The following is a 13,139-nucleotide window of genomic DNA, read 5'->3' on the forward strand; positions in this document are numbered from 1 at the left end:
TGTGTTGAGTACTTATGAGTCAGAATATGAACAGTATGTAAACGTTAAGAAGAGGTCCTGGGTGTTTTTGCTTCGGTTTTTGGACTAACATGTCAAGATAGTGATCATTTACAGCAAGTGCAGTTTGCTTTAGTGGCAAATGTTCAGGTTTTTAAGGGATTTCAACTTAAAAATAACACATGAAGACATTAGATAGAGTAAGAAGGAGTGAGAGGAGGTCAGGGTGGTAGAGTGCAGCAGCAGCAGCAGCAAACAGCATTGGTATGAGAGAATCAGCAGAGTAGTTAAGTGTCAGGTTAAAAAGGCAGCTGTTATATGATCGGATGCAACTAATCAGCTGATAGCCGAGCAGTTTATGAATGAGACACTGATGGTGAAGCATGAATGAAGCGACTGAGCTAATGCAAGAGCGACTTCACTGCTCTGCCTAAACTGGTGCTATGCTCCATTACTTAAAGTCCGCCCTCAGCTCAAAAAATGTTTTTACTCTTGCTCTTTCACTCGGATGTTTCAGCTTCACTGTGCAGAATGATGCAGAGTTTGTTTTCACATGTATCTGCTGAAGGGGTGCGCTCGCTTAAAATCTGCATTCAAGGCGTGTATATCCAAGCGTGATTTATGACATCACAACTAGTTTGGAGCCAATCGTGAGCCAGTGCGTGCAACTGGAGTTCAGGATTTTCCCATGAGGGAGGAGGAGATGCTATCATTTCAAGAGTATTTATTGTGGTAAAAATAAAAGTAAAAAGGCGTGTTTCTTTTCATTCACACAGACTTTTTACATGACAGCTCAGGAATCTGGCGCAAATCAGCTGTGGTTGTTACATCACACGGTATTCCCGTTAGCGGTGCTCCACCCTGCAGCTTCTGTTCCCTTTCAGGCATAAATGTTTGTGTGAGGGAGAGAAGAGACAGACAGAGAGAGAGAAAATCCCTTTCTTGGCATACATTGCATGTGAGAAGTCCAATTTCTTTATTTCTTCTCTGCTTTATCTCCACTGACCTCTGACCCCTGATCGTTAGCCTATCTGTATCCAGGTTTAACTGACAACCGAGGGTGTTAGCTTGGAAAAAGTAAGACACAGACAAAAGGCTCGCCTACCTCCATCATTCACTAATCTGATTGAATTGATGATACATACTATATTGCTGAATTGATCAATACACCATTAGTTGCCTATAGATAGATTTACCCTGTAAAGCAAAACCAGTTTATGTGTGTTGACAGTGATCAGCATTAAGATGAATGACAGCTGTCTGCAGTCAATTAGCTTTACTTCCTTCCTGCTCTCTTCTGTCCAGTTTGCATAAAAAAACAACCCTGTGTCTCTCTCTTTTCACGTATTTTTCCTCTCAAGCCCTGCTCTGCTTTTTTTCTTCCCTCCCTTTTGCAACACTCCAGGGTCACCATCTGCATGGCAACAATCGCAGCGTGACACTTCCATAACCCGGGAGGAGGAAGAGAGCGACAGAGCACAGACCTCTCTCTCTCTCTCTCTCTCTCTCTCTCTCTCTCTCTCTCTATTCACAGGCCACCCATAATTCATTAGCTCTCCATCTCTTCTCTCCATATTTTTTCTCTCTCTCTCTGCAGTGTGACCGATGCAGGTCTCTGAAAGCTTGTTCGAATATTTTCTGGAATGAAGCTGCTGACAGTCGATATTTTGTACTGTCATTCAGCATGTTTAAATTTGACTGTTTTCATGCCAGACCTCATTGAGAAAAAGCTCTATTTTAGATCGTCTCCTTTGAAAGCAAAAGTAATGTTCACATACATGCACTTGCTCATCATGGATTGCGCCAAGAATATTGAACCAAATCAGGATTTTTTATATATAAAGCTAATATCTGCTCGATTTATTGCTTTAATTGTAATTTTCATCAAATTCATTGCAAAAAAAAAGACATTAAAAAATCAATAAATGGAGAACAAATGAAGAGTAATGATTTCTTTCACAGATCGCCTCTGGTCCTGCGCTGCTTCAATCTGACCTATTGAAGTGATCCCTGCAAAAGCAAACCTCTCACTCTGATTGGTCAGTTTTCATTTGGCCCCTCTGGTCTTGCATAGTGTTGCATTTTTTTTTCTTTCTTTGGGATTCACTTTAAGCATCCATCAGTCACAAACACAAAAGAGAATTAATTCCTTGTTTTCTTTTGTTTTTTCTGGTTAGGGTTTTTTTTTTATTGTTGCTTATTTTCACTGGGCAGAATGCCAATGTTTTTCTTTCCTTCACTGACTCTCACCCCCTCATCCCTCCTCCCCTTCCTCCTCTTTCCTCGCATCCTCCTCTTCTTCCCCTCCCCTCCACCACTCCGCTAAGCTTTCCGTTTGGGTTGCAAGCGAAAGCTGTTTATTTATGAGAGAGAATCTATTTTTCCCTCTCATTTTTTTCTCTCTCTCCATCGTCACCCTGCTCTCTTTCTCTCTCCCCCCCATCGTCTTCCTCTTTTTCGCTCCCTGGTTACATGCTTGTAGGGGATCACTGTGAATTTTTTTTAAAAAGAAAAGGAGGGTGTGTGTGTGTGTGTGTATGTGTGTGGGATCCGACGCGTTGGAAGAGAGTGAAGGGAAATCTGCTACAGATAAGGACTGGGAGGTGGAGCAGAAATAATAAAAGAGAGATAAAAGAGGGATGCAAAGAGAGAAGGTGGAGGAGAGACTCGACTCTATACTTCTAGTGTCTCTTAAGCCATACAGCACAAAGACAGCTGTGTGTCACCGGACACACACACATACACACACACACACACACACACACATACAAACACGCACTGAGGACCCGGCCATCGTGCACACGGCAGCAGTACCTTTGAGCATAAGACTATAACAAAGTACGGCAGTAAAATACAGCCAGAGGGAATGATTAGTGTGTGTGTGTTTGTGTGTATGTGTGGAAGAGAGAGAGAGCGTGAGGGTTGCTGAAAGAGAAAGAGTGAGCAAGAGAGATAGAGATAGAGTGCCATGCTCCAGGTGGTGCATTATTAAACAGATTTGTCACTTTGGGCCAATGGTGTTAAGTGTGTGCGTGTGTGTGTGTGTATGTGTGTGTGTGTGTGTGTGTGTGTGTGTGTGTGTGTGCGTGCGTGCGTGTTTCTGAGTGTGTATACAGAAAAAGAAAAAAACTAAAAGAATAAAAAGAAAAGAGACAGATCAAAAAGCAGAAACGGACAGAAATAATAAAAAAGACAAAGCAAGCAAGAAAGAAAAAGACAAAAGAGGAGAGAAGAGAGAGAGAGAGAGAGACTTTCAGCGTTGGTTTTACACGTGCGGTCATGTTATCTCATGCTCACTGATGATGATTATATACTGTCTGTTCACACACAGACACACACCATCATATGAGGTGTGTGTGTGTGGGTCTGTTAGTTGTGTCTTAAAGCCCTGCGGCTGCTGTTGACTGACTAAACTGATCTTTTGCTTTTGGAGGGAGGGAGGGGGGGCTACTGTATCTACCATAACAGGCAACAACACCTGTTTTATTCAAAAATAACTTTAAAGAGACAGACAATGTCCTGAGTGTGTGTGTGTGTGTGTGTGTGTGTGTGTGTGTGTGTGTGTGTGTGTGTGTGTGTGTGTGTGTGTGTGTGATCTGTACGCCTGCATTTTAGAGGGAATCAAAAGAAACAAAGGCTGAGGATGGGACAGGAACAGAGAGTCCACACACACACACACACACACACACACACACACACACGCACACACACACGCACACGCTATAACCTGTGAACACAACACTACTTGAAAGGCTTTAGAATAATGCAGCATTGCGACTGACTCATAAAGGCAGAACAGTCCCTAAGTTTCAACTCTATCACTGTATCACACACAGAAACCATACATTTAAACCTCATTTTTCATTCCTGATGAAAATTCAGTCTCTCCGGATACTTCTACTCTTTACAGCGTGGAGAAAGAAGAAAAAAGAAACAAGCCCAGAAAAGGCCAGAAACCTCTCCACTGAAACCAGAATAATAAACACTTCCATACCTACATGTGTGAAATCCAGTGAAAATGTTGCCTTAAAATCATCAGAGTTGCAAGAGGCATTCAAACCCTTTACTTTAATGCATTTGCAATACTAAAGTAGAACATAGAAAATTAATAAAACTTATTGAGGCAACTGAATACTGTTATCAACTACCTGATTTGATAATGAGACGTGAGAGGAACTGTGTGGCTCACCACCTCCTCACTGTATATGTTAATGGTTTATTTTCACTTTAACTGATGCATTAATATATAAGCAGCATTTTTAATGTTGTAGCTGGTCAATGAGGTGCTCATTTTAACAAACTCATAAGCTGTTTTGGAGCTGAAATGATTAGTAAATCAACATGAGATTCAACAGCAGCACGTTTGATGATAATTAAGTCACTTTTTAAGGGAAAATGCCCCAAAAAAGCAAGATTTTCCTGCTTTCTTGACTACATTTGGGGTTGAGAACTGCTGTTTGGATTAAGACAAAATGAGAAATAGAAACACAGACATCACTTTGGGATCTGTGAGAGATTACTCTGAATATCAACTGATAATCAAAACGATCTTCAGTTGTAGCCCTATAATATAATGAGTCCTTTAATCTATAAAAATCCATCTCTTTTTATGTATTTGCATGTACAGCTGCACAGTAACTAGCAATCAGATGAATGCAATGGAGTAAAAAGTGTGATATTTGACACTGAAATTTAGTGGAAGTGCAAAAACTCAAGTCACGTATAAGGTACAGTACTTGACAGACTTCCCATATTCCCTTAATTCAATCCTAAATGTTTATTTTTCATATAGGAGGGGGCTAACCTTTAATAAAACACAGTCCGCTTAATCACACACACCTGAAAGAGTCTCGCCTACATCTCATCTTTTGGTGTCCTCCTGTAATTTCGAGTCTTTCCTGCTTGTCTGCAGCTTTTCCCAGTCCCCTTCCCTCTCTGTCATCTTTCCTCCGTCTCTTTTGTGTTTTGTGACGCGCTCTCGCCTCAACTATGTAATTATCTCTTGCTGATTTCAGGGGGTTTGAAGGAATTCAGCCCTGCCTCTCTTTCTCCTTCTGCCCGCCCAGTCCGCCTCCGTCACTCCGATGCTGAATGCCTTATTGTATTCCTCCGCTACAAAGCCTTGACTGACAGCTGTGGGAAGTGGAGAATGATCTTTTTTTTTCAGTTTGCACCACAGCAGCTCCCACCTCCCGCTGCCATGCCATCACTTCCATTTAAACTTGTCATCTGGCTTTTCCCTATGTTTCACTTTGCTTAAATGATGTGATGGTTAAAAAAATTAAAAACACCACAAAAACATCCAGACTGTAGTTATGACTTAAATATTATTGCTTAAAATTATATTTAATAAATCAGTTTGACTCCAATTAGTGAGCACAAAGTGGATTTGACTTCCCAAAGGTGGTTAAACTTTATCTCTAATAAAAATGTGAAGGCAAATTTACTGCTTGTGTTCTTTTTCTAAAACCTTCTTGCTCTTTTCCCCTCATTTAAAACGAAATGAAATCGGCTCCTGTTGGGCTCGAGGCAACAAATCTTTCTCGGGGGGGGGGGGGGGGGGGGTCGAAGGACTGCAATAATCATCTTTGCCATTTAAGGTGTTACCAGTGGGCTGATGTTCGTCAAAGGGCCAGAACAAACGCCTGAAAATAGCTCGTTAGGACATCACGTGACTGAAACAGCGTCAGCATCGCTCAACATGCGTCAAAAAAATCAGCAAATCAGGGCAAAGAGGACGGCAGAGATGGTCCTGTCGACATCAAGAACGCATCGATGGAAAGAAGGAAAGGATGACAGAGAGGGGGAGTTCATGAAAAGTTCAGATTTTTCAGGTAAAATTGGGGATTTTGCGCAAATAATCATTTTCTAACTCTGATAATCACATGAAACTTGCACCTGTTTTACATTGGATGGTTTTATTAGCTTCACTTCAGTGTCCTGTGATATTCTAACATCTCTTCCACAGACAAAATCAACAGAAAAGGGCGGAAATTCTGTGCAAAACATGCTGCTTTTGAGCATGAAATTGCTCATATTTAAAGATGAAACTCCACCGTCAGCAGCATCAACCCGAAAATATCAGTGTTGGCATTTAAGAGATGTTTTCACTCTATAACCCTTTAGTTTAAACCAGTATAATCCTGAATAGAGAAAAGGTCCGGCTTATAGATACAGCACCACACACACACACACACACACTCATGCCACACACACATACATACACACACACACACACACACACACACACTATCAGAGGGGATTTAACGATTCAAACAGCAGTCTTGGTAATTAGGCAGATGGATTTGTGGCTCTCCTCGCAGTCCAGAGGGATACAAAGCGACACATAATGCAAGCGGACAAACTCTTTAAGTGGATTAATTAAAACCAACACTGTGGGGTCAAAGGTCAAGCCCCCTTGGCTTTCAACCGCCTCATGCTATTCCCTTTACTTCCCTCACACTGCCGCCTCTCTCAGAGCTACGGGATGGCACACCTGCCCCGGTGAAAGAATTTAGATGACTGGACGACGGAGGGAAAACACGGACCCTGAAGAGAAGCGGAGCCGCAAAGAAATGCTCATTTTCTATAAAATTATGCACTCGTTTCCTAACTTAACCACTAGTTTGGTTATATGTGTTTCTAAATACACACACACACACACACAAACACACACTTATCTTTAACTTCTTGTGTCTGCACAGCCAGCAATGATTTAACCAGATGGTAACAGAATAAAAACCTGAGCTCTCCTCTCTCCTTTCTCTAATTGAATACAGACCACACCTCATCTTTGCCGTGCATGTGTGTGTGTGTGTGTGTGTGTGTGTGTTAGCTGGATGTAATCAGATGGAATTAATATGCATGCTGTTTCTCATTATGGAATAACTGAACTGCACTTCAGATATGTGACGTGCACCCTGAGAGGCACGGACAGATTTCTAACATCCATCCATTGCGCTTTCTCTGGAGCATGATTGCGCATTTATATGTGTGTGTGTGCGTGTGTGTGTGTGCGTGTGTGTGCATGTGTGTGTGTGTATGTGTGCATGTGTGTGTGTGTATGTGTTTGTGTGTAGACACATATAGTATATAGAAAGCAGGGATGGTGAATGCAGACAGATGACACACCCTGCTGCTGATCAGTTAACAAACCATACTTTCTTTAAATACATGCATGCATTACACACACACACACACACACACACACACACACACACACACACACACACACACACACATTTGTCACTCGCATTAACTTGATGCATTTAAACTAAATCAAATTCCACAAAGCTGCATTAATCAGCTAATTGTGCTAATATGCATATCGTGCCATCTAATTGCGTTACAGCAGTGAGGTCTCATCTTTTATCTGCATCGATAGTTTGCTTCATAATTTTCCTGTTTTCAAATCTTAACGATGCAACACCATTTATTGATTTTTTATTTTCATTTTTTGGGGATTTTGTTAAATTTTTGCCAGCAGAAATCGATTTTCACCAACTGCGATCACACCGGGCTACTCGTCGATTGTCGTTGCCGCTCAGCCCGGATGCAACAAACACACATTTCCATCGGCGACTGTTAAAATTTAGAAGAAAACATTTATCTAACTCAATCGAGTATTTGATAAGGAACAGTGTGTGTGCTTTTAATCGCTCCCCTTTGTTCAACTGCTTCTGCTGCTCGACAAAAACAACAACAACACGCACGCATACACACTTTCTTGTTAATGGCGTGTTTATTATAGGAGTGTGTGTGTGTTTGTGTTAAGTATGTGTCTGAGCGTGACGGAGGTGAGTCTCATTAGGGAGAGAACGGCGCAGAGAACGCCGCCGAGGTGCTTCATTATCATAGTCGATTGAGAGGCGCGTCTGTGGGTGTAAGTGCTTGTTTCTGTGTGTGAGGGAGTGAGCGAGTGGGTGAATGTGTGTGTGTGTGTGTGTGTGTGTGTGTGTGTGTGTGTGTGTGTGTGTGTGTGTGTGTGTGTGTGTGTGTGTGACCCCGAGAGAGTGTGAGTGGCGGGCCAGCGGTAAGCTGGTCTTTATTAAGATGCGTTGTCTTTGGAGAGGGACAGCTGCTCCAGCCTCTAATCTGGAAGAACAAAGGTTTAATAAAGAGAAGAGGAGACAGACAGAGGGGAGGTAAATACCCCTCTGTCCTCTTCTATCCTTCATTTTTTCCTTCATTGCTCTCTCGCTTCCCTCCTTCCTAACGTCTGCTCCAACTCTGCCTTCTATAAATAGGTGACAGAAGAAAAAAAAAAAGGTATAACTCTCTTTTGGATTCCCGGTTCAAAAGTTTTCTCCATTTGAAACATAAATCCTCACCTTTGACCTTTCATCTTTAAAGCGAGCGCGGGTATCGTGAGGGGAAAAATACGTCCATTATGAACTCGTCATCTGTGCTAAAATTAGTCAAAAGTGACATTTTTAATGACACCAGGAGATCTGTCCCCATTAAGCAAATAGACCGAGAAGAGAGGAGAGTGTGTCCACAGAGAAAGTCTCCACTGTCGCTATTTATGAGTTATGTGTGTGTGTGTGTGTGTGTGTGTGTGTGTGTGTGTGTTTGTGTGTGTGTGTGTGTGTGTGTGTGTGTGTGTGTGTGTGTGTATGTGTGTGTGTGTGTGTGTGTGTGTGTGTGTGTGTGTGTGTGTGTGTGTGTGTGTGTGTGTGTGTGTGTGTGTCTGTGTGTGTGTGTGAGGTCAGCTGCATGCCCTATTTCTCAGTCTGGATGGTCATCACTGCATGTTTGGAAATGACATCACTTACAGCCCCCCCCGACCCCGACCCTACCCCACCCTCCACTATCCATCAGCAGTTCAACTGAAATATGCCTGTTCTACACTCCACTCATTTTCTCTTCTGGATTTGGTGGATGATGATGGTGGGATGGAGGGCAGTGGGGTGGTGGGGTGGTGTGGGGGGTAAAAAATGATAAAAGATGGGAGAAGCTGCATTAAAAGAATAATATGAGGGTGTTGAGGGTTCTGTCTCCTCTCTTAGTGTCTGAAATAGAATTTGCGATAGTCCCCGCTGCTGCTGCCGCTGCCGAGTCTGTTGAAGGAATAATGACTTATTTATCAAATGGCTGAAATATTCAGGGACAAGGCCTTTTAAATACAAGCTTTTAAATTCATAGGCTTTTCTGTTGAGATGCTTAATGACAGTGAATGTATTTGTAGTGATTTGCAGGTCCAAGACGTAGCCTTGTGTCCTGCAGCCTAATAGCTGTTTGACAAAACATAAAAGAAGAGAGTGCTGTGAGCTAGAAAAGTTTCACCTTTGACCTCACGGGAGACGAGGTGAATCAAATTTGTATTAGGACCGCGTCCTTGTGCCAAGAAATAAATGACTGTGCTGCTGGAACAGCACTGGAAACATGTTTTGTAGCTCGGGAGATAAAATTTAATGTTCTCTAAAAGTGCTCTGTTGCAGGCAATCAGCCATGAGTAAATGTTTCAAGATAAATTCCTGGAGGGGCGTACTTTTTCTGGCAGCGTGCGAGCCTCTTCAACATTTGGAGGGACCAAATCAGCAGGGTGGGGGGGGGGGGAGAAGGGGTGGAGGTGGGTGGGGTGTTGATAGATGAGTGTTATTCTTACTTCTGCACCGGAATGGACGAAGTTTGGAGATGTGATGGTGATGAAGCGCTGTGCAAGGGCAGCATCGTGGGTTAATGAGATGTACGCGGACACAGAGCAGCTTGCATGCGTCAGACTCATGACAGAGCAGAGGGGAACGGGGAGATGAGCTCAGAAAGTAGAAAGAGCGCTGTAACACGGCGCAGATTATAGCCAAACGGCGCAATCCGTGCGTAATTACGCACCGCAGCGCCAGAACCACGGCTCTGAAGGCAGCGACCTCCTGTCTGCACCAAGTCCCACCCTTATTTTCTCCACAAAAAAAACACCACCGCACTTCTGTCTCGATCCCACTCTCTCTGCTATCACCCCGTTCACAAAGGCGAGGCTGTGGAGAAACTGGCCGGGCGCTTACCTTAACACGTTCCAGCTTTTGAGAGGGTCCAGGTCTGAAATTATAGAAACCATGGTCGACTGGCTGGGCAGCACCGGGAGAGGGAAGGGGTGCAGCAGAAAAAGATCGAAAGAAAAAGCGGCGCAAAGGCTGTAAACTCCGTCTGCGAATGACAGCGATTGCTCGGATGCAACCCGTCCTGGTTGTTCAGTGGGTGATGAGCGCTGTCACAGCTCTCTCTCTCTCTCTCTCCCCTCTCTCTCTCTCTCTCTCTCTCTCTCTCTCTCTCTCTCTCTCTCTCTCTCTCTCTCACTCTCTCTCTCTCCGCCCCCTCCTGTACAAAGCCTGCTGCTGCTGGAAATGCAGAGACGTACAGGAGAGAAGAGGGTAAATCCCACCGAGGAAACTAATTTACCCATCTTTTTTAATACACAGGGTGGGGGGGATAGAGTTTACACACCTTTTTTTAAGAGCTGGCACACTGTAAAATCGGCCCACTGCAAAACATATTCATCTAGACGTCATTTTGCTTGGTTTTTCAAATGTTAAATCTCCTTGGAGGGGTGATTTTTTGTTAGTGGGGAGGATTTTCACACTTAATTTCTCATGTTTGAGGATTTTAAGAGGAGTTAGATCACTCCAAGAAAATGACATCTATTGTCATAAGTTGGTTTGCATTGTGATAAAATTAAGCTATCATACTACTGATTCCAAAAAAAGAGGAAAAGAGTTAAAACAAGAATATGACATGCCTCATTTCATATATTTGTAGTTTCTTCCTACTTATTACATCACTTTTAAAACCACTAATAACACTAATCAGCCTGAAGGAAGGATGAATTATATTTAATTATGCAATGTTTTATTATCCGCCACAATTACGTCACATATTTTACAGTCGAGGCCTATTTCAGACAAGCTGTTGGGTGAATTGTGCCTTTAAATTACTCAGTTTCAGGCATCAGCGCAGATCCTGCAGAGCATCTCACTCTCTGCAAGCCCTTGTCAGCGCTGACTTCCTGTCTGACACCACCATATCCTGTTGATAACTGTTTCTCTCTCTTTCTCTCTCTCTATCTCTCTCTCTCTCACTCTCTCTTCTTCTTTTTCCCCTCCCCTCAACATAGCAGCAGATGCGTCATGCCTGGCAAAGAATGACAAGGCAACAGCCAAGTCCCACCTATTCTGAGCTCCTATCTATTTGCTTGTTGGGAAAAAACAGATGAGCCCCGGTGGAGAGGGGGGAAAAAAAGAAGAAGAAGAGAGTATCAGAACTGTGTCTGTTTTAGATAATTGTCTAGGACAACAGAACAGAGTGGTGCAAGAAAGTCTCTGCCAGAGCCATTTGAGTTGCAGTTCAAGTGGTTTGTTATTTTCAGGATTATGATATCAGTCATTTCTCATGGAGTCACAGATAACGGTCAGTTTTACAGGAAACTAGTGCAGCATTGCTTCAGATATAAGACTCTTCTCCTAATGCACAAATACACCTAGTTTGAGCTTGATTACCATAGATCTTTTAGTTATTTCCCCAACCAAACCACGCACAGTCAGAGGTGTATGAGCTATAACAGCTGAAGTTTAAATCTTTAATTAAAAGGAATCTGCAAAATTGGGAATGAAAGGTTTTCTACAACAATGAGCTTTGAGGTCATTTTTAGCTGATGTCCTTCAGAGCGGAAACGCTACTCCACCTGGAAACAGAGTATTTGAGCTCTCCGTCAGTCAAGTGTAGGTAAGACATAACGGTAATGCAAAGCTACAGCCCGGCGCTTTCAGCATCGGCAGCCATACCGCACTGGCTTTAAATAGACTCAATTGGACATCTGCTTCACTGAGGAGGAGGAGGAGGAGGAGGATGGAGAGAGTTGACAGCATCTCTCTCCTCTTACTCTGTCTCTATTTCTGTCTCTTGCGCTCATATGGAGTCGAACGTTAGCACAGACGCACATATGCACATCGTAGAGATCAAGCAGAGTTTAGCTCTCCTCTGCACGGCTTCTAATTTCCGCATGATAATCACGTTGGCAGCTCTGACGTCTTACAGTAGTTGTTGGTGCATCTGTACAAGTTAGTAAAGTGTGCTGAATGAGAGAATAAGAAGGTGAGACCATTGACTGTAAGGTTTTAATTACCTTGGTGTGTGTTGACTTTTCAACTGGTTTATCTTTAAACTTTATTTCCAGCCAGTTGTCAAACAATGTGGTGCTTTAGTTTGTTCTTTTTTTGGGGTTGAGTTTCTTTTGTTGAACTTCAGGTTTCATTAGAAACTAACTCCCCCATTTTAAGTCTGTTTCTTTCTAAATGAACTGCAAAGGTAATAATTGATTAGCATTCACTTCTACTGGACATCAGGTGTGTGGAAAAGTAGTTTGTACATCTATTGTGTCAAGTATGGGGGAAAAAAATATTGAGATTGATGGTCTGTTTGCTTCTCTAACTACTTTACTTTCCTTAAAATACACACAATCACTTTAACACATAGAAAGGTCAAAGCGCTCTGGAAGAAACAACTGCTCCAAAAATAAGCATCTGTTCCACTTTAGGGAATATATATTTTCCATTCAAAACACTCAAAGTCATTCAGATACAAACAAGAATGTTGTTTACGACCTAAGAGGGGATCTGTTTCCCCGAAAGGGCCTACAAGACACCGGGCGTCCAGAAAAGCAGATATAAAAGAATCAGTTAATTTAAATGGTAAATGGACTGTACTTCAAAGCACTTTAACACTACATGTCACATTCACCCATTCACACACTGATGGCATGTGCAGCCACACAGGGTTCCAACCTGCTCATCAGGAGGAAGTTAACATTCACATACAGCCATCGGGAGCAATTTGGGGTTAAGTATCTTGCCAAAGGACACATCAACATGCAGATTGGAGGAGCTGGGAATCGAACTGTTGATCTTCCGATTAGTCAACGACACGTTCTACTTCCTGAGCCACAGACGCGACATAATTTAAGTTGTGTTAAAGAGTGGGAAAACTTTCACTAATGTGAAAAAGCTGAAAATGATCTGTTTTAAAACTGACAGTAAAGAGGATATTTCTGATATGTGTTGGATTGGTCACTTTGCCCTTCTAATAGTTGTACTATCATTAAAATACACACACAAATCTCTCTGATATGGAGTGCTTTGGTAGCCGAATGGTTC

General features: G+C 42.6%; 1 protein-coding gene across 1 annotated transcript in view; it reads right to left on the reverse strand.

The window, feature by feature from the left end:
- The window catches only part of celf2 (cugbp, Elav-like family member 2), a 230,866-nt gene extending 220,695 nt beyond the window's left edge, over positions 1–10,171 (reverse strand). The window contains exon 1 of the mRNA XM_062443372.1: positions 9,999–10,171. Coding sequence (XP_062299356.1) covers positions 9,999–10,051 — 53 coding nt within the window. The 5' untranslated portion in view covers positions 10,052–10,171. The remainder of the gene's footprint in view (positions 1–9,998) is intronic.
- Positions 10,172–13,139: the final 2,968 nt, after the last annotated feature.

This window comes from Scomber scombrus, chromosome 22 (assembly GCF_963691925.1).
Source record: "Scomber scombrus chromosome 22, fScoSco1.1, whole genome shotgun sequence".
Taxonomy (NCBI): domain Eukaryota; kingdom Metazoa; phylum Chordata; class Actinopteri; order Scombriformes; family Scombridae; genus Scomber; species Scomber scombrus.